Genomic DNA, 25,350 nt, shown 5'->3' with positions numbered 1-25,350 from the left:
AAAATAAAATTTATATACTGCTTGGTTGCAATAAAACCTCCAATTTTTTTGCATTGTAACCTGCCCTGGGATCTGTTACGATGACGGGAAGCCTATATATTTGCCAAATACTGTAAGTGATTAAACTTATTCCTTGTCATCCGTCCCATCCCGTCCCCCAATGCAGTAGTGTTGAGCAATGAGTCACTGGTTTAGTCAGTCACTTTGCCTTCAGGTACCTATCAGGACAATCTTCTGTAGGAGCGCCTGGAAGCCTACCAGCTGTTGTTCTTAGTGGAGTGAATTGTGGTGGGGCTCTATGGGCCTTTCCCTTGTCCTGCCCTTCTTTCTTGGAGTTATGGCTGACCAGCAGACCGTGGTGCATCCTGGCCTAAGCTGCGCTAATAGCTGCCATGGGCTCCTTCCCTTCCTTGCAGATTTGGACGAGCCCATCCTCACTGTTCACCAGACCATCAGCGACGTACGCGGAAGTTTCTATCAGGAGAAAACAGTCTTCCTTCGCTGCACAGTCAACTCCAACCCACCTGCTCGCTTCATCTGGAGGCGAGGCTCCGAGACCCTTTCCCACAGCCAGGATAACGGAGTGGATATCTACGAACCGTTATATACACAGGTGAGAGGGATGCTACCTGTAAAAAAAAACAACACTTTGTGTTCTTGTTGAGACTTCTGTTTGCTTTGGGCTGCCAGCCTAGAGCCTGAGAGGAGGAGAGGTTTTATTATACTCCCAGGCCTCTCTCCCACTTCTAGCTCCTCAGCGGATAACGGTTGACACAGAGAGAAAAAGGACTTGCCGTGTTCTCTTCTTTCAGCTGAAGGGTGGTGACAGTGTACAGTGGTACCTCGCAAAACGAATGCCTCACACAACTTTGTGATGTTTTCGGCGCTTCGCAAGACGAAGTTTTCTATGGCCGCGCTTCACAAGACAAAGTTATTCGGTGGTTTTTGTTTGTTTGTTTTTGCTGCGGCAAACTGCGCTTCACAAGACGAAATTATCGCAAGACGAAGCGACTCACGGAACGAATTACTTTCATCTTGCGAGGCACCACTGTACTAGAGATAGGGAAGTGTACTAGAGATAGTGACTAGAGATATGAAGACTGGGGGGAGGAGTAGTGTTCCCCTCATCTCCCCCCCCCCTCAAGGACATGTTTACAATTTTCCCAAGAAACTGGAAATTTTGGGGGACACTGAAAAGCCTCCTAGTGGCATAGTTTCTCCTTTAGATTGAGTGAAATGCCTTTGAATATTTTTGTGTGAGAGTCAGTCTACAGCATAATAATCCTGGCACATATGATACTCAAATCCAAGATGTGTTTCTGCGCTTAGAAGGTGCTGCCACCTTTCATGAGAGAAACATATGGGGCTTCTGTTGCTTGTTAAGTGCTGCTTCCCTCCTTCTGGTGACTTTTGGTCAAGTTTGGAGATACCAGAAGAAAATATACTGCTTCTGCTGTCCTTCAGGCCTGGCCTCCCCCTTGCAGTTGACATTGTCACCTTTTCGCTCAAACAAGAGTGACACAGACATTGTGGTGCAACCTGGGGGAAACAGCAGGCTTACTTCCCTGCCCTGCTGGATGATAAGAAGCTCAGAAGGAGATAGAAACCTTTCTCTGTGTAAATTATTGCGATGATGATGATGATAAGTTCCTATTTCCACCTGGAAAGTTAAGAGCTCCATGAAGAAGGGCAAATCTTGCTGAGGACTGAAAAAGCACTTGGTTTGCAAGTGACCAGACCATGTTATGAGACCTATGGAACCATATAGCAGTAAGCTGCTTTTTCCTAGGTTGCCTGTGCTTCATGAATGCACTGCCTCTCTTGTTTTGTTTTTTAAATGTTTGTCGTTGCTTGAAAATGCTGAAACATCTAGTGAGGAAGTACAATTTGAGAAGAGTTTACAGGGTGAATGTGGCGTTTCTTTCGTGCTCAACAAAGAAAGGATCAAAACTCTCGAGATTTCCTGTGTGCTTTCTTTCCTTAAATCATTTATTAGTGGTTCTCTCTTCCTCTGAATTCCTGGATAGTTTTAGGGAGCTGTGGCTGTGCTGCCGAAAGCAGTCTGGGAAATGGTGCCTCCAGCCTTTCCTTTGTATTGCACTACTATAGTTAATTTCAGAGCTTCTGCCGGGGAGACGACGTAAGGAGCACAAGGAAAATAACGTAGAAGGGAGAAAGGAAAGGGCAGTTCTTTTGGGAAAGCTTCATCCCACACATCTATCTGCCAACCTCAGGCTGGACTCTTGTGTGGATTCTGGCGGAGTTTGATTTTCCTGGTGTGCCCCAGGCAGCGTCTCAGTTAATATAGCCCAGTACATGGCTTATTAAAACTATCCTTCCTTGCATGCAGAGGAAACAGTCAGCTAGATGAAAGAGAGACTTGCATGCCTTTGGATGTCAGTAAGAATGGATGCACAATGGATTCATGCCTATGATTTTTTTTTAAAAATATACTTCCAGCACAGTATCCAGACAGGGAAGGCCTTGCAGTGAGATATGTGTGCCTCAGATGCAAGGAGAGCTTGCGAATCTTAGGGGACATGCACAAGTTCTTTGCAGTTGCTACACAGGAAGCAAGGGAAATGGATGTGCAAAACACACATCCATTCTCACATTTGCCCTATGAAATCTGAAGATACCCTAAGCCAGGCACCCCCAAACTTCAGCCCTCCAGATGTTTTGGACTACAATTCCCATCTCCCCCAACAACTGGTCCTGTTAGCTAGGGATCATGGGAGTTGTAGGCCAAAATATCTGGAGGGCCGCAATTTGGGGGGTGCCTGCCCTAAGCAGACAACTCAATTGATCTGTTCTCATAGATAAAAATAAGCTATGGGTGAGTACTGGTAAGAAAACAAGTCAATAAAATACAATATTGTTTCTTGTGTGTGTGTGTGTGTGTGTGTGTGCGCGCGCGTTGAGTGTGGGACCTTCATATCAGGACTGCTTGTTCTTAAATGTGCTCAGAGACTGACTAGTTTGTCATGCGAAGACCTCTAGGCATAGGACGGTATATAAATTAAATAAATAATAATAATAATAAATAATGTGAAGCTCCTCTGTTTGGATCATCAAACTCTTGGCAATGATTCTGTTGTTGGATTAAACAAGAAACAAAAAACTTCTGGGGGAGGTGGGCCATTTTAGTAAAGGAACCACAAACCAGAAGGACAGTGATGTGCCATTATTCTTTTCGTACACTCATTTCTTGGTGTTTCCACTTGCACTGGTCTAAAAAAAGTTTTAAAAGGTGTTTTTTTTTTTAATGTGGCTCTGAGCATGGATTATACTGATGCTCAAAATGGAACATCTGGGAGTTGTTCTCCCCTTTGCTATCTTCTGGCTTTTGCTTGAAACTTGGCTCACTTGTTTGCTCTGTAAACACTTCCCTGCCCTTCATCTGTTTCTTCAAAAGGCATATTGTGGACTTGGAAGACTTGGTAACGTGGCTGCTGGAAAGAGAGTGTGTTTGTTTGTAAATTGCTATTTTCATCCAAATGGACAAAAAAGAAGTATGGATATAGATATTCACACATACATACACAATTCTCTCTCTCTTTCTTTCTTTCTTTCTTTCTTTCTTTCTTTCTTTCTTTCTTTCTTTCTTTCTCCCATTAGTCATATCTTTATAAAAGTGCCGCAGTTGCCAACACAATATGAAAAAAAGAGCTGACGGTTCTCTGTACTGTCAACAAAAAAGCACTGCGCATACGTATATAAAATCCATGTTCCCATTCCATGGTGTAGCTTACATAGCCAAATCGAACGTAACAGTTATAACTGCGTATAAGGGAGCAACTGTAACCCCCAATCTGTGCTCCTGGAGAGAGTAAGGATTGGACAGAGGTTTCCCTCTGCCAGTGATGGTGGAGGGTCTTCCACTGCTGTGGCCACTGGAAGCTCAGGCAGTTGTGAAGTTACCAGTGGTGGGATTCCTGCCAGTAGTAGTCAGCCCACACCCCTATAATAGGGTGTTAAAATGGCAGGGTAGGGGTGGAGCAGGTCTAGCACTGGATCTCTCAGATCCTCAGCCATTCTTTTGCTGTGCCAGCCTGGAGCTGTTCGAGCAAAAAACAACCACCAGGAAAACCACAAACTAAACCAGAAATTAATCCATTTATAACATGAATCAATCAACAGGCTCTCATCTCATTTAATAGTAATAATAATAATAATAATAATAATAATAATAATAATAATCGCCGAAGAATTGATGCTTTTGAATTAAGGTGCTGGAGGAGACTCTTGAGAGTCCCGTGGACTGCAAGAAGATCAAACCTATCCATTCTGAAGGAAATCAGCCCTGAGTGCTCACTGGAAGGACAGATCCTGAAGCTGAGGCTCCAATAATTTGGCCACCTCATGAGAAGAGAAGACTCCCTGGAAAATACCCTGATGTTGGGAAAGATTGAGGGCACTAGGAGAAGGGGACGGCAGAGGATGAGATGGTTGGACAGTGTTCTCGAAGCTATGAACATGAGTCTGAGCAAACTGCGGGAGGCAGTGCAAGACAGGAGTGGGGTCCATGGGGTCACGAAGAGTCGGACACGACTAAACAACAAGAACAAGAACAACAACAACAACAACAACAATTGTACCCCACCCAACTGAGTTGCCCCAGCCACTCTGGGCGGCTTCCAACAAATCAATATAATATGCTCATAACAACTCATCTCTCTGCTTTATCATATAGTCTTTAGCACCTGCTCGCTTATACCATAATAGTTATTTTTTGCACTTCCAATATTGAACAAAACTTATCCCACTGTTCCAGTGACTCATTTTTGCATAATCTACCCTTCCCAAAATATTTTAAAACAGGAACTCTTTAACATCACTGTTCTCTGCCAGGTATTACTTTCACATTCTTCTACAGATGGTAATTACAATTTTTTTCTTCCATATTTTACCCATTAAAATTGGTGTTGGCAATATTTTTCTCCTTTAAAACTTCATACTGAAAGTTCCAGTTTTCCCAACTGAAGAACCATCGGCTCATAGTTTACCTTATACCCACTTACATTCTAGTTATAATTGACGGATATATATATATATATATATGCTCAACCACCAAATACGTCAAAAGTCTGCCCAGTCTTGGCAACCCCATCCTCACTATGCATTTGAACCATTATTCTACAACTTTATAAGTCATGCTTCTGCCAAAGAGTCCAGGAAAATGTAGCTTGTTGAGGCTGCTAAGGGTTGTTAGGAGACCCCACCCCACCCCCCTCACAGAGCTACAGTTCCCAGAGGAGTTGAACAGTCAACAATGACGATGCATTTGATAATGTATTTATTTGGTTTGTAATCTCAAAGGTGCAAAATACAATACGTACAACAACTTACAGGTATTTTCTCTTGCAGCTACACCCCAAGAATGTATAGGATCATTCCTACAAACTTTTTAAAATATTATTAATTACAATTATCTTGTTTAGACATATTTCTCTTTAAAACAACTCACAAATGGGCATCTGGATACTGTCCAGAATTAAATCTGTTGCTTCAACCATCTTTTACAAAAATAAATTCTGTTTAGTCCTTTTTGCTTCCAGAAATTACAGTACACTCTACCTTACTCCAAACAGTTCATAGAATAGAAGGATGGATTCATTGATCCTATTTGCAACAAGAGGAAGTCTGGATGATCTTCTGGTTAGTTCCTGCCCTAGAAACCTTATTTCACATAACCACTATAAATAACTGTATGATAGGATAGCAACTATCACATTCCATTGACTAGCCAAGTTTGGTGACCTATGATAGGAGCATATCTGAACCAGCAGTTTCATAGGATCACGTAACTAGGAAATACAAACACTGTGTTAAGTTTATACTACTGTATGGCTAAGATGAGACAGAAAAGTTTGTCACAATGTCACACTCATCTGTATGCCTTCTGCCATCTCAGCTTTGTGACGGCATACGGGTCTTTAAAATGAAGCTTAGACAGTTGGTTACATTAACAAGTGGAGTAAAGTGAATTGTAGACTTAATAGTTTAGACTTTACAGTCCCAGGTTCTACACATTTACTCAACGTTTACTGATCAATAAATCGGACGCATACGAACCGTGCATAAATCACTTGTTGACAGGCAGGCTGTAAATGCCATTGTTCATGCCGCTTAGCAACCATTCTCCAGGGAGGTGTTTTTCACAGGGGTATTGGCCTCTTAGGTATTTATTTTACTCTTCTAGTTCATATATTACACATTCCATTGCATACAGTTGTGTGAACATCATGTTCTGAGCTGCACAGTCAGCTCTAGTGAATTTGTAGTAGAATCATAGAACGTCTAGTCCAACCTCCTGTAATGCAGGAATCTTTTGCCCAGTGTGGGGCTTAATCCAATGACCCTGAGATTAAGAGTCTCATACTCTTACCAACTGAGCTATCCTAGGTGGCATTATATGTGATCTCATGAAAGACATTCTCTATAACAGATTTTCTTGAAGCAAAAAGGCAAGTGGAACCTAACACAAGCAGTGCAACATTGCTCAGAGCTCCTAATTAGTATGCTGCTTGACCAAAATGTTGACATATCCAATGCTGCATGCCTAACTTGGCATGGCAGCCTCAAAAAGTTAGTCTGGAAAGTCCTTTGGAAAGATCTTTTAAATGGAAACAGGAGGTCAAGAGGACTGATAAGTTATGGAAAACCATATCCATGCAGGAGGAAAGAAAGAAAGAATCATTATAAACTAGTGGGGCATTTTTTTTAATGATCCAAAAATCAAAATGGAAACTTCGGCAAGATAGCACTAAGTGCAGATTATTAAGAAGGACTGTATTGGTGACGCAGAAGAGTAAGGGCAAGAAATAAGGAACTCATTTTGTAGAGTAATGAAATTCATTTCATATGATACAGGTGGACCTTAGCAATATAGTTTTTCGTCCCACAGCTGTCAAATGACGTGAAGAAAAAGATAGCCTGGCTCAGTTTTCTGCTTAAAGCAAAAGGGAAAGTCTGTTCCTCCCAACCATGTCAAAGGCCCCATTTAAAGCTGCTATGTCCTAAGTGAATCATCCTAGAATTCTGTATCCGCTTTTCTAGGAGTAAGTTCCTTTGCACTCAATTGGACTTACTTCAGAGCACGCATATATAGGATTTCAATTTTGTTCTGGGCTTCACCTGTGGACCCACCTCCAACTGCTGGGTTTTTTTGTTTTGTTTCCCCACCACCACCAGATCAGAATAGTTTCCTCATGAAGACTGGTGGGGGGTAAATGTTATCCCTCCCCAGCAAGGATCCTGTTTCCCAAAGGGTCGTTGGTGGGGAGTTGGCTTTTGCCCCACACACCAGGGATTTTGAGGGACACAACCTATTCTCTCTGGGGGAAAAATGTTTCAACTGACTGCCATGGGGAAGGCACAGATCTGCATAAAAAACAGTTCGTAATATTCACCTTGACATTCTTCCAAATCACTGTGATTGGAGAGAACTCGGGGTGTTTCCCTTGTCAGCTTGGTTTCACTTTTTAAAAAATGCAGTAGTTGCTTTAATCAGGGGAGAAAAATAGGTTTGTTTTTAAATGCAGCATTTTTTGGTGCCCCTAAATCCACAGAATGATTCAGAGCATTAAGGGAATCCCTGAAACAATGTCAAGACCTCAGGAGAATGAATCCTATTCACCTAGTGATTGGGGAAGTACACTGAGCTAATGCACACTCCTACTATTTGCATATTCAAGGTTTTGTTGAGGTAGTGGATGGCATATTTATCAAATATGTGAATGAAACCTTTTGGAAACCTTTTAGAGTGTAAGCTCAAAAGGCAGAATATGCTGACCATTTCCAAATATTCAGAGGCATTCCAGGAAAATGAGAGGAATAACTGTTTGCCCTAGCTGGTGAAGAAAGGACAAGAAGCAATAATATTTAAACTACAGGGCAGCTGAGCATTTGGAATAAGCTGCCTATATAGAGAGTGAAATCTCCTTCCCTGGAAGACTGGACACACATCTGTCAATGATATTCTGCATATAAGATCAATTGTTTTAGGAAAGGGAGTTGCAGGAGACGCATTGATTCATAATATTGCCACCCCATCTTCCTTCTATGGCACTCAATGTAGTATACATAGGATTCCCATGTGATCTCCCTCTTGGCCATGCCCTGACCAAAGCTGCAGCAATGTTATGGCATCACACATCTTCAAACTGTGCCCTGTACTTTGTAGGTTTATGGCCCAACAGTTAGGGGGGGAAAGCTTTCCATTGGTGAAATTGGGAGGTTTGTTTTTATGCCTGGCTGCTGCACAGGGAGGTGAGTGGGTGGGGTTCAGAACTGGAGAGGGAAGGAAGGGTTAAATGTTGCCTCTCTGTGTGCTGTGATTCTCCCCTCCGCCTCAATCATCTCCTGTGTTGTACTTAGGCATAGAGGAAGTTGGACAGGACTGTTTGCATGTACGAGCCAATCCTAACATTCTTTGATGGAAACACTGTTTGGGTCATATTAAAATCTGTCAATCTCTCCCCCTTCCTCTTCCTCTTCTACTTCCTCTTCCTGTTTCCTTCCAAATCCAGGGAGAAACCAAAGTCCTGAAGCTGAAAAATCTGCGACCCCAAGACTATGCCAGTTACACATGTCAGGTGTCCGTTAGAAATGTTTGTGGCATTCCTGACAAGTCAATCACCTTCGAACTTACGAACACAACAGGTAAGTGAGAGACCTCCAATGGGTGATGTCAGTAGGAAATGTGTCAGCATATGATTCCAACCTATTAAGATCAGCAGCAGAGGTTTTGCTGGCAAGAGGGAAGGAGGGATATTTGAGCAGGAGCTTACAATTTTTACTGTGAATTCAACATGGGAATCTTCCTACAACTGATTCTAAGTTCACATTTCCACAAGTTTGCCATAAAGTGTGTTTATGAGACAAAATGTTACACCAGAAGGGGCTGTGGAACAGATCAAATCATACAAGATAGTGCTTTTCCTTCAGCTCTACTCCAGTATGGGAAATGGGTCTGTTTGGGAGAAAAGTGCTGGGGGATTGCAGGGAAATAAGCTTTGCAAGGAGATAATACTTTGGGCCAACATCTCATTTCCACTTGTCCAACACTTTTGCTCTTAAAGCCCAACCATTCTTCTGCTGCTCTATATATGTTTGGGGTATGACTAAGGGTTCTGCCACTGTCATTGAGGTCTTTCTTAATGTTAGAACCTCCAGTCCCTTATGCAAGGATGTCTGACTGGAGAATGGAGAATAGGCAGTGGCACTCCAAAGGCACACATGCCTTTGATTTGAAACAGAGAGAGAATCCTGTTTGACTTGAACATTGCTATTATTCTTAAGAAGTATATGTAAAATCATCGCAAGAAAATTGTCTTTAAATATCTATTTCCCCCACCTCTACCACCACTGCAAGTTCACATGACTGCATTCAGGAATGGTCCTCGGGTCCTTACAGAATCTTTCCGCCCCATGAATTTTGTAATGGTGCCTACGACCTGTGGGTCAGGGCCAGGGGGAAAAATTAAATTCAGTTCACATTGAAAGGCAAACGTTCCTAATTCGTGCTTTCCAAAACAATGCACAAACCAAAACATGGTCATCTTTTGAAATTCGCACTTCTCCGAATTTTGCAATGCACTTCTCCAGTCATGTGTAAATACACACACACACACACACACACACACACATACTGGGATTAAGGGTGCTTCTAAAGGTAAAGGTAAAGGGACCCCTGACCATTAGGTCCAGTCGTGACCGACTCTGGGGTTGCGCGCTCATCTCGCATTATTGGCCGAGGGAGCCAGCGTATAGCTTCCAGGTCATGTGGCCAGCATGACAAAACCGCTTCTGGCAAACCAGAGCAGCACATGGAAACGCCGTTTACCTTCCGGCTGTAGCGGTTCCTATTTATCTACTTGCATTTTGACGTGCTTTCGAACTGCTAGGTTGGCAGGAGCTGGGACCAAGCAACGGGAGCTCACCCCGTCACAGGGATTCGAACCGCCAACCTTCTGATTGGCAAGCCCTAGGCTCAGTGGTTTAACCACAGCGCCACCTGGGTCCCCTGCTTCTAAATGCACATAATAGTGAAAATAACATACAAAAATGCATTATATTACAGGAAATTGCCTTGGAAAAACTTGTTATTAGGAAAATTACATGCAAACATTCAGAGAAATTCACACTAAAATGCTGGTGACTTTTCATGAGAACTTTTTGAAAAACAATTTGCAAAGCAGTGTGCAGTACTGACTTTGAGTGTCCTGGTTGTCACTCAGACCATGATGACAGATGCTCTTACTTGATATTAAGGAAGAGAACTTTACTGAGGCTGATTTAACAGGCAAAGAGTCACAGCAGCCTCAAAACTCAGACTAGGCAATGGGAACAGCATGACTAGCTGGGCCATACCTGCCAAGTCTCCCGCTGAAAAATGCGGGATCAGCAGCGGTGCGGCATCGGAAGTTACGTAGAAGCAACTTCTGAGGCCGCTCTTCCCATGTGTGGGCACCAGAAATTGGGCAGAGTGGCACCGGAAGTCGCTTCTACGCATGCCCGGTGGCCATTTGGTGGTGCCCGCATGGCGGAGGTCCGATTTCTGGTGCTCACACATGGGAAGAGCGGCACCTAAAATGGAGGCTCCCTGGGGGATTTCCGGGATTTTTCTCCATTCGGGAGAACAGCGGGAAACGGATTAAAATCTGGGGGTTTCCCGCGAAAAACGAGATACTTGGCAGCTAAGAGCTGGGCTAGAAGAAGAAGCCCGTTTTGAAGGCGTCCAAGATCAGGGCAAGGAGTTAAGAACTGAATCGAAGCAACGGAGTTGTTTAAATAGATTGGCACACTCACCTGCCAAGTTTTAAAGGTGAGGTAAGCTTCCTTGGGAGACTCCTGTGCCTTGAGGAAATGTCAAGGGCACACACGTGCACTGCATCAAAGATGATGGGTCTATTACTAGTGATGGTCCTGGGTAACCAGGCTGTGCCCTCCCCTTCCGACGCCCTGGACCCCATTGATGCTGTCCCTTCCCCAGGAAGGAAGAAGAGGGAAGGCGGGATTCCCACCTCTCCACCCAGAGCTGCAGATTCTGGGAGAAGGGAGTACTTGCTTTCTGCAGCCTCTGTTCTCAGCGCCGCTGCCCCCACAATTTCACCCTCTTCTTCTTCCCCCCCTTGTTTGTCACAGCCTGCCAATCCAAGCCTGAGCCCAATGATACCTTGGGTCTCATTATATTAAGAAGAGAACCATAAGAAACCAAAATGGACATATTTGGCCATCCCTATCTGTGGGATGATCTTATATTTGCAAAACATGTGTTCTGCCAGTGAACTGTGGCTCTTGAGGAATAAATTATTAGCAAAAGGTTTTAGGGTAGCTAGCAAGACTTTAGGAGCAATACTGGATAACAAAATGAGCATGGCTTAACGAGGCAATGCTTTAGCCGGAGAGTTGAAAAGCCTAATTCCAGTATGTATATATTTTTAAGGCATCCTATCTAAGACATAGGTGAGAGTCATGATACTACTCTGCCCAGTAACGGTTAGACCCCCCAGGCATCATGTTCACTCCTTAGACTTTTTGTCCTTAAGACAAAAAGTAAAGGATTCATAGGAGTGCTTCAAAGATGGGGAGTGGAAAGGCAGGAAAGAGACTTGGAAAGCAAGCCAGGAAAGCTAGTGCAGAGTAATGGCTAAGAGATTGAACTGTGAACCTGGCACTTCCTAGGCAGCTCTAATAGCAGAACATTAGAAAGATCTTCCTAGCTGTAAGAGTACTTCGCTGGGGAATGAGCCGCCTGAGAAGTTTCTTCCTCAAAGGGGTCAAGCTAAGCTTGGCCAGACGTTGTAACTTCAAGGCTACAGGACTCCTTTTCATAGCATACATTTATCTAGAGAAACCACCACCTTTTTGTTCTATCCTTTCACTCACTAAACCATTAGAATCAGTGTTTCCTCCATAACCGGGGGGCGAGGGACACGGACGCGGAAACCACCTGTTACTGCCCTGCTTGGGAATACAAAAGAGAGTCTGTTAAGGGGTGACTGAACTCTAAAAAAAAGTTTGCCCCTTCACCCTTGTATTCTTTTATTAATGGCTTTACAATTATGAGGCATCAGGACTGTTGTCAGCCCAGAACCTTGCATTTTAGGTACCGTGGCTGAGGGTGGAGGAAATTAAGGGCGCTGTGTTCCCCCCTTGATTTCAGATAGGATAAGCAGCACCGCCAGGGAATTCTCCCGCAGTTAGACTGCAGCAAATTGGACTTCAAAGGGAATTGAAAGTGACTCTTGCTTGTGTTGCTCCCCTCCCTTTCCACGGCAGACTTCGCCAGCAAGTTTTCTGAGCCGAGAACAAAAGGAATCGCCACAGGTTACAAATAAATGAGATTCATCTGCTGCATAGCAATGACTGCATATTGTTAGCCTCCATCCGCTAGCAAGGGAAGGATGTGAATGGAGGTGGGCCCCAAAGCTGATTTTGGATTTTGCGCTGTCTAGCCAGAGCTCTTTTGCCTGAAGAGGTGCTGCTGGCACTTTTACAAGGTGCAGGTGGCAGTTTTACAGGCTCTTTCCCTCCCAGTCATACATATAAACAAGATGCCCCAAGACACCACCGGTACCATCAGGTCACATTTTCTGACATTACCGAGAAAGATAAAATAAAATGTTGTTGCTCAGCAGGATTTTAGCTATTAAGGCTGAGAAACGGACATAAAATAAAAAGTTTAATTTTGAATTGTTGTCTAAACCAGAGCTTCAGAGACATTTCCCCCCCCCCACTCCATTGCAGGGCACTTTATGTTGAGGGAAATGCTACTTGGAGCGTCTTCAAGAGCAGCAACACACGTCTTTTCCCATAGGATGAACTGCATCCTGGTCCATGTTGGTTTTCAGAAATGAAGACTATCTGTAGCCCATAGGTGTGAAAGAATTATTTTATTTGCAATGAGGGAAATAAGAGAACTAACTATAAATTCAGCGAAAAGCAGGAGTCATCCCACGCTTGTGATTATTACAGATTATTTATTATTTAATTATTTGTTCAATTTGTATTCCGACCTTCATCCGAAGATCGCAAGGAAAATCACAACATAAAAATACAAGATGAAAAGATGCTGGGGGCCAACGAGAAGAGAAAATGCTCAGTTTAAGATGCCATCATTTGGTCATGAATTTGGGTAGATGTTCTCCCTATACTTTATGAAGGCTTTTTTTAAAAAAAAAATTAGTAACTCACCAGTTATATTCTCACATTCCAGGTTTGCTTCAAATGTCCATCTGTCATACGCAAAGATGCAGATGGTACTGGTTGTTCAGTGTCATACAAATTGATAAATGAAGGGCATTTTCGTTTACATGTAAAATCAATGCACAACTGGAAGATAAATCTGTGAGCCTCTTCTAGTGGTCCATTATCCTCTGATCACTATTCAGAAAAGTCATATCTGAACAGGAGTTCGTAGAAACGGTGCTGTGTACCACACCTAACAAAAAGCATCCATAATTTCAAATGAGGTACAGATGTGTTCAAAGCCCCATTAAAACCATCTTCTTTTCCACAAGCAAAACAGATCCTATTCATTCAGCTTCTTCTGTAAGAATTTTCTTTCTAGACTCTTTAGCATCCTTGAAGCTCTCCTAGGGTCATCCAGGTCTATCTCTGTGGTGCTGATTTGAGGACGTCTTTCTCATTGCATGGACCAATGACATATGAGTTCACACCATCTTTTAAAATCTAAAAACTTTAATAGTAATAATAATTTATTTATACCCCACCCTCCCCAGCCAATGCCGGGTTCAGGGCAGCTAACACAGCTGATTGAATTACAACATAAAACCAAAAATAAATTAAAATTAAAATCATACAGAAAGAAAAGGGAAAAGGGGAAGGGGATCAGGTTGGCTCCAAGCCAAAAGCCAGGCGGAATAACTTTGCCTTACAGGCCCTGCAGAAAAAAATCAGGTCCCTCAGGGCCCTGCTCTCTGGAGACAGAGCATTCCACCAGGTCGGAGCCAATGTTGAGAAGGCTCTGGTTCTAGTTGAGGCTAATCTGATTTCCTTTGGGCCCGGGACCTCTAAGGTGTTACTGTTTATGGACCTTAAGGTCCACCGCAGGGCATACCAGGAGAGACAGTCCCATAAGTTTGAGGGTCCTAGGCTGTAAAGGGCTTTAAAGGTCAAAACCAGCACCTTAAATCTGACCCTGTACTCCAACGGGAGCCAGTGCAGCTGGAAAAGCACTGGGTGAATATGCTTAACAGGATTGGAAAACAAAATAACTAAGCACAACACCTCAGCTGTGCTGTAGAGTGGCACCATAACTTCTTTGTTCTTTGACATAAGTATTGTGTTAATACAACATAAAGTGTGGTTGGCCTTTCAAACTGCAAAGCCACATGGTTGCTTCATGTCCAGTTTGTTATCCACAATGGTTCCTGAGAATCTTCCTGAGCAATGCTGCTGCTACCTAAGATTCTATGTACTCAAGCCTTAGGGCCCTCTTCTTGTGTAGAAAGAAATAGGGGCCTTTGTAAGTAAAAGAGACTGTGAAGTTCCCCATTGGCCAAGTATGGTATAAAACAGGAGCCTCCTCAACAGAGGCAACTAAGACTCTTTTGGCTCCATCAAAAATGAACAAATTGGATATGGCATAAGCTTTTGTAGACCACAGTCCACTTCATCAGATACATGGTAATTCTAAATTGGCAGGCTTTTATACACTTGGTGGTGGGAAAATGTATAAGAGTAGGGTCAGGGTAAAACAGAATGCAAAAAGAACAGCTACAGTGGCAATTACCTAAAAGCAAAATAATTAGTGAACCATTTACAAGGCAGTGCCTTCTGTGTTCTCCTACTTTTATCTTCACACACACATCCCCATCCTAGATTTGAGTACATCTAGGAGTGTGTTAATCCCCACCCCATTTTGCTCCCCCACCTGTGAGCAACAAAATGAGAGGCATCTTTGCAAACTCACACAGAGAGGGCAGGATTTGCATGCGCTCGTTGCTGGAGCGCCTCTCAGGTGCCACTGAATGAAAGCCATAATTCCCCTCCCTCCTTTCCTCCAGAAAATTGGCTGTTGGGAGTGGAGTTTCAGTGGTGGTGAGTGCATGTCCATTTCACGTCACTCTTCAGATATGTCAGGGTCCCACCGGAGCCCAGCTTGGAGTGGTTCTCAAATGATAATGTTTGTCTCACTACTAGGTACATCCAGTTTTAATATAATGCCTTGAGTACTAAGTGAGTTGAAAGAAATTGGGGGCACTTCACATGAGTGAATCTGCATATTTGTAAAATAAAAAAATTCATTCAGTAGCACCTTAAAGACCAACTAAGTTTTTATTTTGGTATGAGCTTTCGTGTGCATGCACACTTCTTGAAGAAGTGTGCATGCACACGAAAGCTCATACCAAAATAAAAACTTAGTTGGTCTTTAAGGTGCTACTGAAGGAATTTTTTTATTTTACTTCGATCCAGACCAACACGGCTACCTACCTGTCTGCATATTTGGCCAGTAAATGGGGAGCACTGCTTTCTGAAGCACTGAGGTAGAACGATCAGTCAGGATGTGGAAAAAGAGAGCAGCTCTGAAATATATATGTTGCTGCCCCTTTATTGAGAGAACAACCCTCTCGCTTTCTGTTTGCATGAGCTGTAACTCAGGAATTCAAGGCAGTCTCAGCACAGCTCATTAACACAGGGTCCAAGGAGAAGAGATGGCAGAAATAATGATGTCGTTAAATCAAGCTTTATGAATATGTAACAACACCTTATTTTGCATTATTACGATTGTTACTTAAAACATGCTCTCAGCCTTTGTACCTCTGACTGGTGCTTTCTGAGCTCTGTTTGGAGTCTCTGATGGCGCTGACAAGCTTTAAAGGGGCTTTAAAGGGCCTTTGGGAGATTAGACAGAAAAAAAAACATAGAGAAATGCCTTTTGGATCTGTGTCTGGATGTGGGAGGGGGGAATTAATCAGAAGGGTCGAGGTTAAGCATTCTAAAGGAGAGGAGCTGCCCATTCATAATGTGACTCCTTGTAAAGGGGAAGGCTCAAGGATTTGTGGATGAGGTTAGGGTTGAGTATTTGATATGTACACAGGGCAAGGAAATAGGTTAGCACCAATTGCTAGGGTGGAGGGAGGGGCGGTATTAACAAGCTAAAGGAGTTTTGCTCTTTCGTTGTTAAGGCCTGAGCTTGTTGGAATTAAATCCATAAGGAAAAAGCTTTTGGCAACAGGAGTCTGCTTTGAGAAATAAAATGAGATGTGGGGATTTGGAAAAGACTGTTTTTCCACAAAATGTGACCGGATGCTTCTAATGTCCTCCCTTCGCCCAGAGAGGGCAAAAGCATGACAGCAGAGGCAGCTGCTGCTCATAATACCAAACCATGGTTTAGCATACACCTGATGTGCGGCCTTTGTCTGTCCAGCAGAAAAGAACTGCTACTTGCTTGACAAACCATTTGCACTGTCTCTGTCATGCATCCCCGAGAAGCCAGCAGTGAATTACTGTTGGATATTCTAGCAGTAATTTAACACTGAACCACTGCTGGATTGGTGTGAATTCTACAGTGGAATTCTGTATTAAGGAATAGTGCTGGGTGAGATTTCTGGGGCTTCCCACAGATAGATTTACCCATTGTTGCTTTCTCCTGGAGCAAAAATTGGGATAACTTTTCTAAGCCCGTCCCAAGAAGCTAGACAGGAAGGATTTCTGGTGCCCAGAGGTACACCTTATCAGCCTGTAGCCTTGGTAAAGGCTTCCGCTTGCCTTTTGATAGTTGCTGGTGGAGGCACATGGTGCAAGGAGTAGGTTTCACCTCCCTCTCCCTCCTTCATGGCCGTTGTCTCAAGGGCTACACTAATTTCTGTATCTCCCATGGTCCACCAGACCCACCATCCTGGGGCACAGCTAATCGTTGTGATGGAAGTTCAGGACAGGGGTGGAATCTTCAGCCTCTGCTGCTGACCTGCTGCGTATGCTGCTGCACCTGTTAAAAGGAAAAGGGGAATGCTTTCTGAGAACCGGCAAGGAGTGTTCCTTGGAGGTGGGCAGGGGGCATTCTTCTCCAAGCCCCCGAAGTTTGTTTCCCTGCTTTGCTTGGGTGAACTTGTCCAGCACCCTGGGGCAAACCAGGGGAAATCGTAGAAGCTACACCAGTTGCCTAGAAAGCATCATGGTCCCATCCTGAAGCTGTAGCCTTGAGATGTAGTGATGGCTACTAACCTGGCTGGATTTAAAAGAGGATTAGATAAATTCATGGAGGATAAGGCAATGAGCGGCAGCTAGCCCTTTCCATGAATGCCTCTGAATGCCAGTTGCTGGAAATCACAAGTGGGAATAGTGCTGTTGTGCTCGGGTCCTGCTTGTTGTGGAATTCCTATAGGCATCCAGTGATAACAGGATTCTGGCCCAGACGGACAATTAACCTGATGCAGCAGCCTCTTACGTTACTAAGGAAGGACAAGAGAAGCTGGAAGCTGTCCTGCAGTTACAAGAGGGTGATCTGCCTGTTCTAGAAACTGATTGCATAAACATAATTGAATCTTTTGGGGGTGAGATATACCTACATATTTAATCCAGATAAGATGGAACTGCATTCTTAGAATCACATATTTGAGAAGTGCTGCCTTCTGAGGTGTCATTTTCAGCCCAGATTTTCCCTATAAATGCAAGAGGAAAAAACTCAAGTGTCCTCCTTTGGTAAATAAAGCAAACTACGCTGGCGCAAGCTAACCATTGCCTTCTCTCTCTCTCTCTCTCTCCCTCTTCCAGCTCCACCAGCCCTGAAGTTGTCTGTCAATGAGACCTTGGTGGTGAACCCGGGAGATAATGTCACCATCCAGTGTCTATTGACTGGCGGGGACCCTTTGCCCCAGGTCATCTGGTCCCACTCACCTGGCCCTATGCCCCGCAACAGTCTTATCCAAAGGGGAAACCTCACCATCTGGAGCATCCGTGCAGAAGATTCAGGGTATTACAACTGCACGGCCATCAACAACGTGGGGAATCCAGCCAAGAAGACAGTGAACCTTTTGGTGCGATGTACGTGTTTCAGTGGGCTTAGCTGAAGACTGGCTCTGCACCCCCAGTGCACACACAGACACACACTGCTTGATTGTAAAACCAAACCAAACAAACAAACAAACTCAAAATGGTTACAAAATGAAAATCAAGAAAAATTCACAACCACACTTAAAATCTTGCAAAAGTTAAAATACTAAACCAGATTAAAATTACCTCAACTTTCTAAACATAATACTAGCACTATGGGCTAGAGAATAATATTAAATATATTATTCTATTTCAATTTATTGTCTGCCCTTCACCAATTTAACATTCAATATTAGGCCCAGCACATATTCCAACTTGCCCACAAAGCTGTTCCCCCCCAACCATGCCCACTTCCTCCTCACCTCTCGTCGTATGAGATGTCAGATGTGGACAAGTAAGGACATGGCGAGTAATGAACAATCTGCAGCTTAAAGATTGAGGTTGAATGACAAGACAGAAGTACTGTTTGTGGGGGGCGGGCAGGTGTGGGGGACTCCCTGGTCCAGAATGGGGTAACTGTGCCCCTGAAGGACAAGGTGCGCAGCCTGGGAGTCATTTTGGACTCAGAGCTGTCCATGGAGCCACAGGTTAATTCTGTGTCCAGGGCAGCTGTCTATCAGCTCCATCTGGTACACAGGCCGAGACCCTACCTGCCCGCGGACTGTCTCGCCAGAGTGGTGCATGCTCTAGTTATCTCTCGCTTGGACTACTGCAATGCACTCTATGTGGGGCTACCTTTGAAGGTGACCTGGAAACTACAATTAATCCAGAATGCGGCAGCTAGACTGGTGACTGGGAGCAGCTGCCGAGACCACATAACATCGGTCTTGAAAGACCTGCATTGGCTCCCAGTCCATTTCCGAACACAATTCAAAGTGTTGGTGCTGACCTTTAAAACCCTAAACGGCCTCGGTCCAGTATACCTGAAGGAGCGTCTCCACCTCCATCGCTCTGCCCGGACTCTGAGGTCCAGTGCCGAGGGCCTTCTGGCGGTTCCCTCACTGCGAGAAGCCAAGTTACAGGGAAGCAGGCAGAGGGCCTTCTCGGTAGTGGCACCCGCCCTGTGGAACGCCCTCCCACCAGATGTCAAAAAGAAAAATAACTACCAGACTTTTAGAGGACATCTGAAGGCAGCCCTGTTTAGGGAGACTTTTAATCCTTAAGAAATTAGTGTATTTTAATATTTCTGTTGGAAGCCACCCAGAGTGGCTGGGGAAACCCAGCCAGATGGGTGGGGTATAAATAATAAATTATTATTAATTATTATAAAGGGAGCTCCCAGTTGTTCCTTTCCAAGTGGAGCTTACTAACAATGAGCCCCACTAGAATCAGCTGCACTAAGGAGGTCCCCTATTGGGAATCAAGTTGGACAGTATAGTCAGCAAACCCCGCTATGTCCTTTTCCCCCACCCTCTATGCCCTTTTTCAGGTGCAAGTTGAATGTAAATCATGCCTACAACCAGGCTTCTCAGGGGCTCAGCTGCTGAGCACTCAAATTGAACCCTTTGAGCTTTGGCAGGTGGCCCATGGGTGTGTGAGAATTATGGTCTGGTTCATGGGCTGGATCCAGTTCCCCACCCCTGCCGTAGAAGGTACACGGTGCTGTTGCATTAAGTGACTATTCACCAGCTTGGCATTTGTGTCTCTTACAGCCATGAGGAATGTTACATTCCAGATCACTCCTGATGTGATCAAAGAGAGCGAGACCATCCAGCTAGGGCAGGACCTGAAGCTCTCATGCCATGTGGATGCTGTCCCCCAAGAGAAGGTTTTCTACTTCTGGTACAAAAATGGGAAGCTGGCCAAGATCTCAGACCGGCTAGTCGTCATCAGGAATGATCCAGAACTTCCTCCAGTGACTAGCAGCCTGGAGATAATTGACCTACGCTTCACTGACTATGGCACGTACCTGTGTGTTGCTTCTTTTCAAGGAGCACCCATTCCTGACCTCAGTGTTGAGGTGAACATTTCTTCAGAAACAGGTGAGCCTTCCGCATGGGCCTTCTTCTTGGACTATTGAGGAGGTTGAATTAAGTTAAAGAACTTCATATACCTTAGCAAAATCTTTGCTGGAATTTTTGAAAAAGCAACCCGAGAATAGGAGTGCAAAGTTTAATCAATCAAACGGGTACATTTGCTTTAATTGCATGGCACATACATAGGCACACGGAAACAAATGAACATGTCATCCATCAGAGGAGGAGCTGCGATTGATGAGTGCACCACAGTGAAATTTCTTCCTCCCCTTTCCAAATTTGATTAAAAAGATCCTTAAAGAAGGCTTTCTGCCCAGTCTGTGTCCAAAGGTAGCAGGTGGGTCTAGTCATTTCATATTTCTAAGTGACACCATTGTGGAATAAGCATGTGTGCAGTACACATTCCTGTATAAGATCATCTTGGTAAATTGTGGCCTCACTTCTGGGATTGTACTTCTTCAAATAAAAGGTGAGGTACCACCTGTCTGGATGCTTCCCCATGTTTTGGGGTTGTTTTGTTGTGTATAGGACAATAACATCTCAAGGAGAAGACTTCTGGACTAGACTAGATTTTGCTATGTTGGCTCTGAGAGACCTAAAAAGAGAGAATCTGATTACATTCTTCCTCGGAGTTATATCTCTCAATGTTGTAGCTGAGAGGGGCAACGTATTTGGGTAGGTGGAGTACAGGGCATTTTGAAGCATCTTTACTACCAATGTCATCATTTGTACATTATGGAAATTCGAGCTGTGTGCTCCTGAAAGAATTTCCATATCAGGATCCTTGGCAGTCCTCCTCTCTAACACAGGGAAATGAAGAGGTGGCCTTAAATTCTCCTTTATGTGCTCTTTAAGAAATGTTGAATGATTTCATTGAATGGCAGCTCTTTCCTCTCATGGCCAGTGGACCACAATGGTGGGCTAGGAAGAGGGAAGCAGTTCTGTGTTCCCTGTCTCTCTGGCTTCATCCCACATGTGAGGCCACAGCTTAGCAAGATGGCCAACCACAGTAGGAGGCCCTGGAGAGACAGCTTTAATTAAAAACTCCACAAATGTAATTTACACGTTTTCCCCTTGGAGAAAATTGTCTCCTGCCAGGTGAGCGTGTGCCAGCGGTGCTGAGCTGGAAGGGTGCAGCTCCGTCTTCACACCGTAGAGAAGAGGATCTGATGAGATTCCTCAACCCACGGGAGACCTGCAAATTGAAAATTCACCTCCTTATTGCCTGACAAAGTTGCCGCTGGAGATGCTGGTGGCTGGAGCCAGCCTAAATATACTCTTAAGGCAGCTATGTACTCCTTTTGTGTGTTATTAAAATAATCACACTCTCCCTTGCCCTATTATACGTGGGTCACACTGAGCCATCACTGGGCAGTGTAGGTTAAAATGACTTCAGGACTTCTGAGTTTCATCTAAGGAGGAATAATACAAGCCCTCTAGCACATGAAAGCATCAGTGTACACTGCATATGGAAACGAAAGAGGCAGCTGGAGGAAGGAAATTTTAGAGAAGGAGGAAAGATTTCTTTCGGTGATCTTCAGGTGTTCCATCCCTGGGCTTGGCAAAACTTGGCTTTTACAGAGGTGGAGGACTCAGGCAGCAGAGATGAATCCCAAGTTTCATCTTGATGGCAGGGGTCAGAAATCTGTAGCCCCACCCCACCCCCGAATGTTCCTGGGCTACCTATCCCACTAACCCTGACCTTTGGCCATGCTGGCTACTGCTGATGGCAGTTGAGGTCCATCCAACAACATCTGGAACCTCCAAGGTTCCTTCAAACTCTGTGATTCTATGAAAGCAGTATGTAAGTACAGCAAGTATTGATTTTTAAGAACATTTCCAAACTAATTGGAAAGGAGGATTCCTGAGCAAAACCTAGCAGAACAAGGAAAGCTCTTCCCTATGACTGGCAAAAGCCAGATATTTGTAAAATAAGGAATTGTGTGCATTTACTAGATAATTTAGTCAGGTTAAAGGATTTAACCTCTGCTCCTCTGGGAGCTCATATTTCAGCGACCCTTAACAAAGGATTTGGATTTTATTTTTTATCACCACCACCTTCCTGCAATGTACCCCGTTAACCAACTCTTAAGGATTTTTGTTGTGCTAAGCAAGCGAGGTGCAGCACAGTGTGTGAATGGTCCTTTCTTGTCGTCTTCTCCCATTAGTGCCTCCATCCATCATGGTGCCCAAAGGTCAGTCCACCATCACTGTGCGCGAAGGCTCTAGGGCGGAGTTGCAGTGCGAAGTCCGGGGGAAGCCCAAGCCTCCCATCCTTTGGTCCAGAGTAGATAAGGAGGCTCCGATGCCCTCAGGTGCCATGACAGTGGAGACAAGTGACGGGAAGCTGCATTTGGAGAAAGTCACCCGAGAACTGAGTGGGACTTACAAGTGCCAGACAGCCAGGTACAATGGCTTCAACATTAGACCCCGGGAAGCCCTGGTGCAGCTCAATGTACAGTGTGAGTACAGCTGTAGAATTTCATTGCTCTTTGCTTCTATGCTAGTGTGCATCAGTGTTCTAGTTGCTTTGGAGGTGAAAGTGCATGCCTCTAGGAAGAGCATCTCTTGTTGGACCTAGTTGTTCTCTGTTTCCCCTTGGAATAAGAAAATCCACATGCATGAAGAGTGCAATTGAGATACTACGACTTGAAAGAACCTACATATTTGAAAGAACCTCGCTATGGTGAAATGATGTGCTTTCCATCATTTCACCAATGATTGAATTAACTCTTCCGGAACTGAAGCTGTCTGCCAGTTGCAATCTCCTTGCTTGGACTCCTTTGGCAAGAAAGAATTGCTGTCTCTTCCCACCTCCATTTCTTTTTTTTACTCCTTGGGTTCATCGGTGTGTCACAAATGACTGACTTAAGCACTAGATGTGAGCAGGTGGCTTTTCTTATTAATATTGTTGGCTAGCATTGCTGTGGACTTATTTGCAGCTGGGTGTGCAACTCTTACTTTCTTTTTTCTTGTTGGCCTTGTGATGCCCTCTTGTTCCATAATAAGATTCTAAACAGAAACCCTTGAAAACCACGACTACCTAGGTGAAGTTTTGCTGTACTTCACTTAAATAGGGAGAACATACGAATGGAATTTATTTTGTAAACCCAGATAGGAAGTTGGGTTAACCCTGTTTCTGTGGACCTTCTCATGCCCATCTTTCACACTACAATGAACATGAGAAACTGAAAACCATGTGCTCTGCTTACATTCACAAGTCATGGATGTTTTAATTTCAGGACTGTTTCAAAAATAAGACTTCCTTTTACATTTTGGTCTATTATGAGTCAGCAAGCAGATAACCTAGACTCTCATCTGGGACCATAATTTTAGCAGCATTCCAATGTTGGGTCAATGGCAGAGTCTGAAAGGCATTTTTTGGAGTCTGGTCAGATGCAGTGTAAGGCCAGTTTGCCCATGATGAGAGGAGATATTTAATCTCTGTGCTGTGGAAAGATGCCACTCAGTTACTCTCTATGACCTTGCATGACCCAAGTTATTTGGGAGTCAGCCAGAAGGCAATGTGATTCCAAATATGTTGCCTTCTGGTTGGCCCAGAACCAACTCACATCTGACCTGGATCAGTCACAGCTGTAGCGAAGCAATATGTGTGTGTATTTTAGGGATGGATCTTTCCCTAGCGTTCATAGTGTAGCAGCTTTCTTGATAGCATATGTGAATAATACGCTCTTTGCAGGTGATCAAATGCTGAACCGGGCAGAATTTTTAATACCTGAGACAGGATGAAAGCAATTTGGCTCTTTTACTCTCCAGGTCTGGGATGAAGTCATTGCTTGATGTTATTAATGGGAGTGGTGAATTGAAGGCATGTGGTGATAACTCTTTTTGCAAAGGTAGCCTCCCATCAGGAGAATTTCAAGGCCATATTTCCTGTGGAATGTAGGTGGCTTTGGGAATGAGAAGCTGGCAGGTGTGGGATTAAGAGAGAGAATGTTAATTTGCACCATCAGGCACCATCCCCGGGCTGCTGTCACCAAATAGCATGCTTACAGCACACACAGCATCGCTTATTAGAAACCAGCCGTTAGAAACTATGCACTCCCCCCCCCTTTCTCCTGCAGAAAGAAAGAAATCTGTACTGAAAACCTGGACAGAGCTGAGCAAATGCCTTCAATTTTGTTGTCTAAATCTCCCTGAAAAGCAATATCACAGAGCAAACAACTCAAGGTGCAGATTAAAGATGCTAGGTTCAAATTACAATTGGATCCTGATGAGCATATCTCCACCCCCACACCCCGCCCTCCACACACAAATATAATATTACCCGAGTGAAAGAAGAAGAAGAAGAAGAAGAAGAAGAAGAAGAAGAAGAAGAAGAAGAAGAAGAAGAAGAAGAGGAGGAGGAGGAGGAGGAGGAGGTGGACATACACAAAATTCAACACAGGCCTTGTGCTAGCATAATCCTTGCTCCCTGCAAGCCATGCTTTTCAACTCAGGTCCAGCCTTTGAAAACAGGCCCCTGTTCCCCTTCCCTTTCTCCTCTCTTTCATGCAATACTCGCTTCCTGTTGTTAAGCATGGTTTCACATCAAGCACAGAAGAAGAGCCTGCTGGATCAGGCCAATGGCCCATCTAGTCCAGCATCCCACAAGCAGGACCCAAGCACAACAAGAGCACTCTGCCCTTCAGGTCTCAGCAACTAGAGGGGCAGCCATTGATAACCTTATCCTCCATGAATTTGTATAATCCTCCTTAAAAGCCACCCAAGTTGGTGGTCATCACTGCCTTGTGTGGGGGCGAATTCCATCGTTTAACTATGCACTGCACGAAGAAGTGCTTTCTTTTGCCATTCTGCTTCATTGGGTGTCCATGAGTTCCACGAGGGAACTTTGCCCATGCCATGTGTAAATTTATTAACTTAAATCTGTGTCCAGTTCTGGGCACCACAGTTCAAGAAGGATACTGACAAGCTGGAACGTGTCCAGAAGAGGGCAACAACCAAAATGGTCAAAGGCCTGGAAACGACGCCTTATGATGAACGGCTTAGGGAGCTGGGTATGTTTAGCCTGGAGAAGAGAAGGTTAAGGGGTGATATGATAGCCATGTTCAAATATATTAAAGGATGTCATATAGAGGAGGGAGAAAGGTTGTTTTCTGCTGCTCCAGAGAAGCGGACACGGAGCAATGGATTCAAACTGCAAGAAAGAAGATTCCACCTAAACATTAGGAAGAACTTCCTGACAGTAAGATAAGAGCTGTTCAACAGTGGAATTTGCTACCAAGAAGTGTGGTGGAGTCTCCTTCTTTGGAGGTCTTTAAGCGGAGGCTTGACAGGCATATGTCAAGAAAGCTTTGATGGTGTTTCCTGCTTGGCGGGCGGTTGGACT

The 25,350-nt window shown here is 44.2% G+C and overlaps 1 protein-coding gene across 2 annotated transcripts in view; it reads left to right on the top strand.

The window, feature by feature from the left end:
• MDGA1 (MAM domain containing glycosylphosphatidylinositol anchor 1) overlaps positions 1 to 25,350 on the top strand; it is a 254,704-nt gene that overhangs the window by 101,690 nt on the left and 127,664 nt on the right. For both annotated transcript variants that reach the window (XM_035108147.2, XM_035108146.2), the window contains exons 4-8: positions 417 to 613; positions 8,532 to 8,664; positions 17,746 to 18,015; positions 19,677 to 20,006; positions 22,169 to 22,462. In XM_035108147.2, the coding sequence (XP_034964038.2) occupies positions 417 to 613; positions 8,532 to 8,664; positions 17,746 to 18,015; positions 19,677 to 20,006; positions 22,169 to 22,462 (1,224 nt within the window). The remainder of the gene's footprint in view (positions 1 to 416; positions 614 to 8,531; positions 8,665 to 17,745; positions 18,016 to 19,676; positions 20,007 to 22,168; positions 22,463 to 25,350) is intronic.

This window comes from Zootoca vivipara, chromosome 3 (genome assembly GCF_963506605.1).
Source record: "Zootoca vivipara chromosome 3, rZooViv1.1, whole genome shotgun sequence".
NCBI lineage: Eukaryota > Metazoa > Chordata > Lepidosauria > Squamata > Lacertidae > Zootoca > Zootoca vivipara.
Note: the sequence above shows the minus strand (reverse complement) of the source record. Positions and strands in the feature narration are given on the sequence as shown.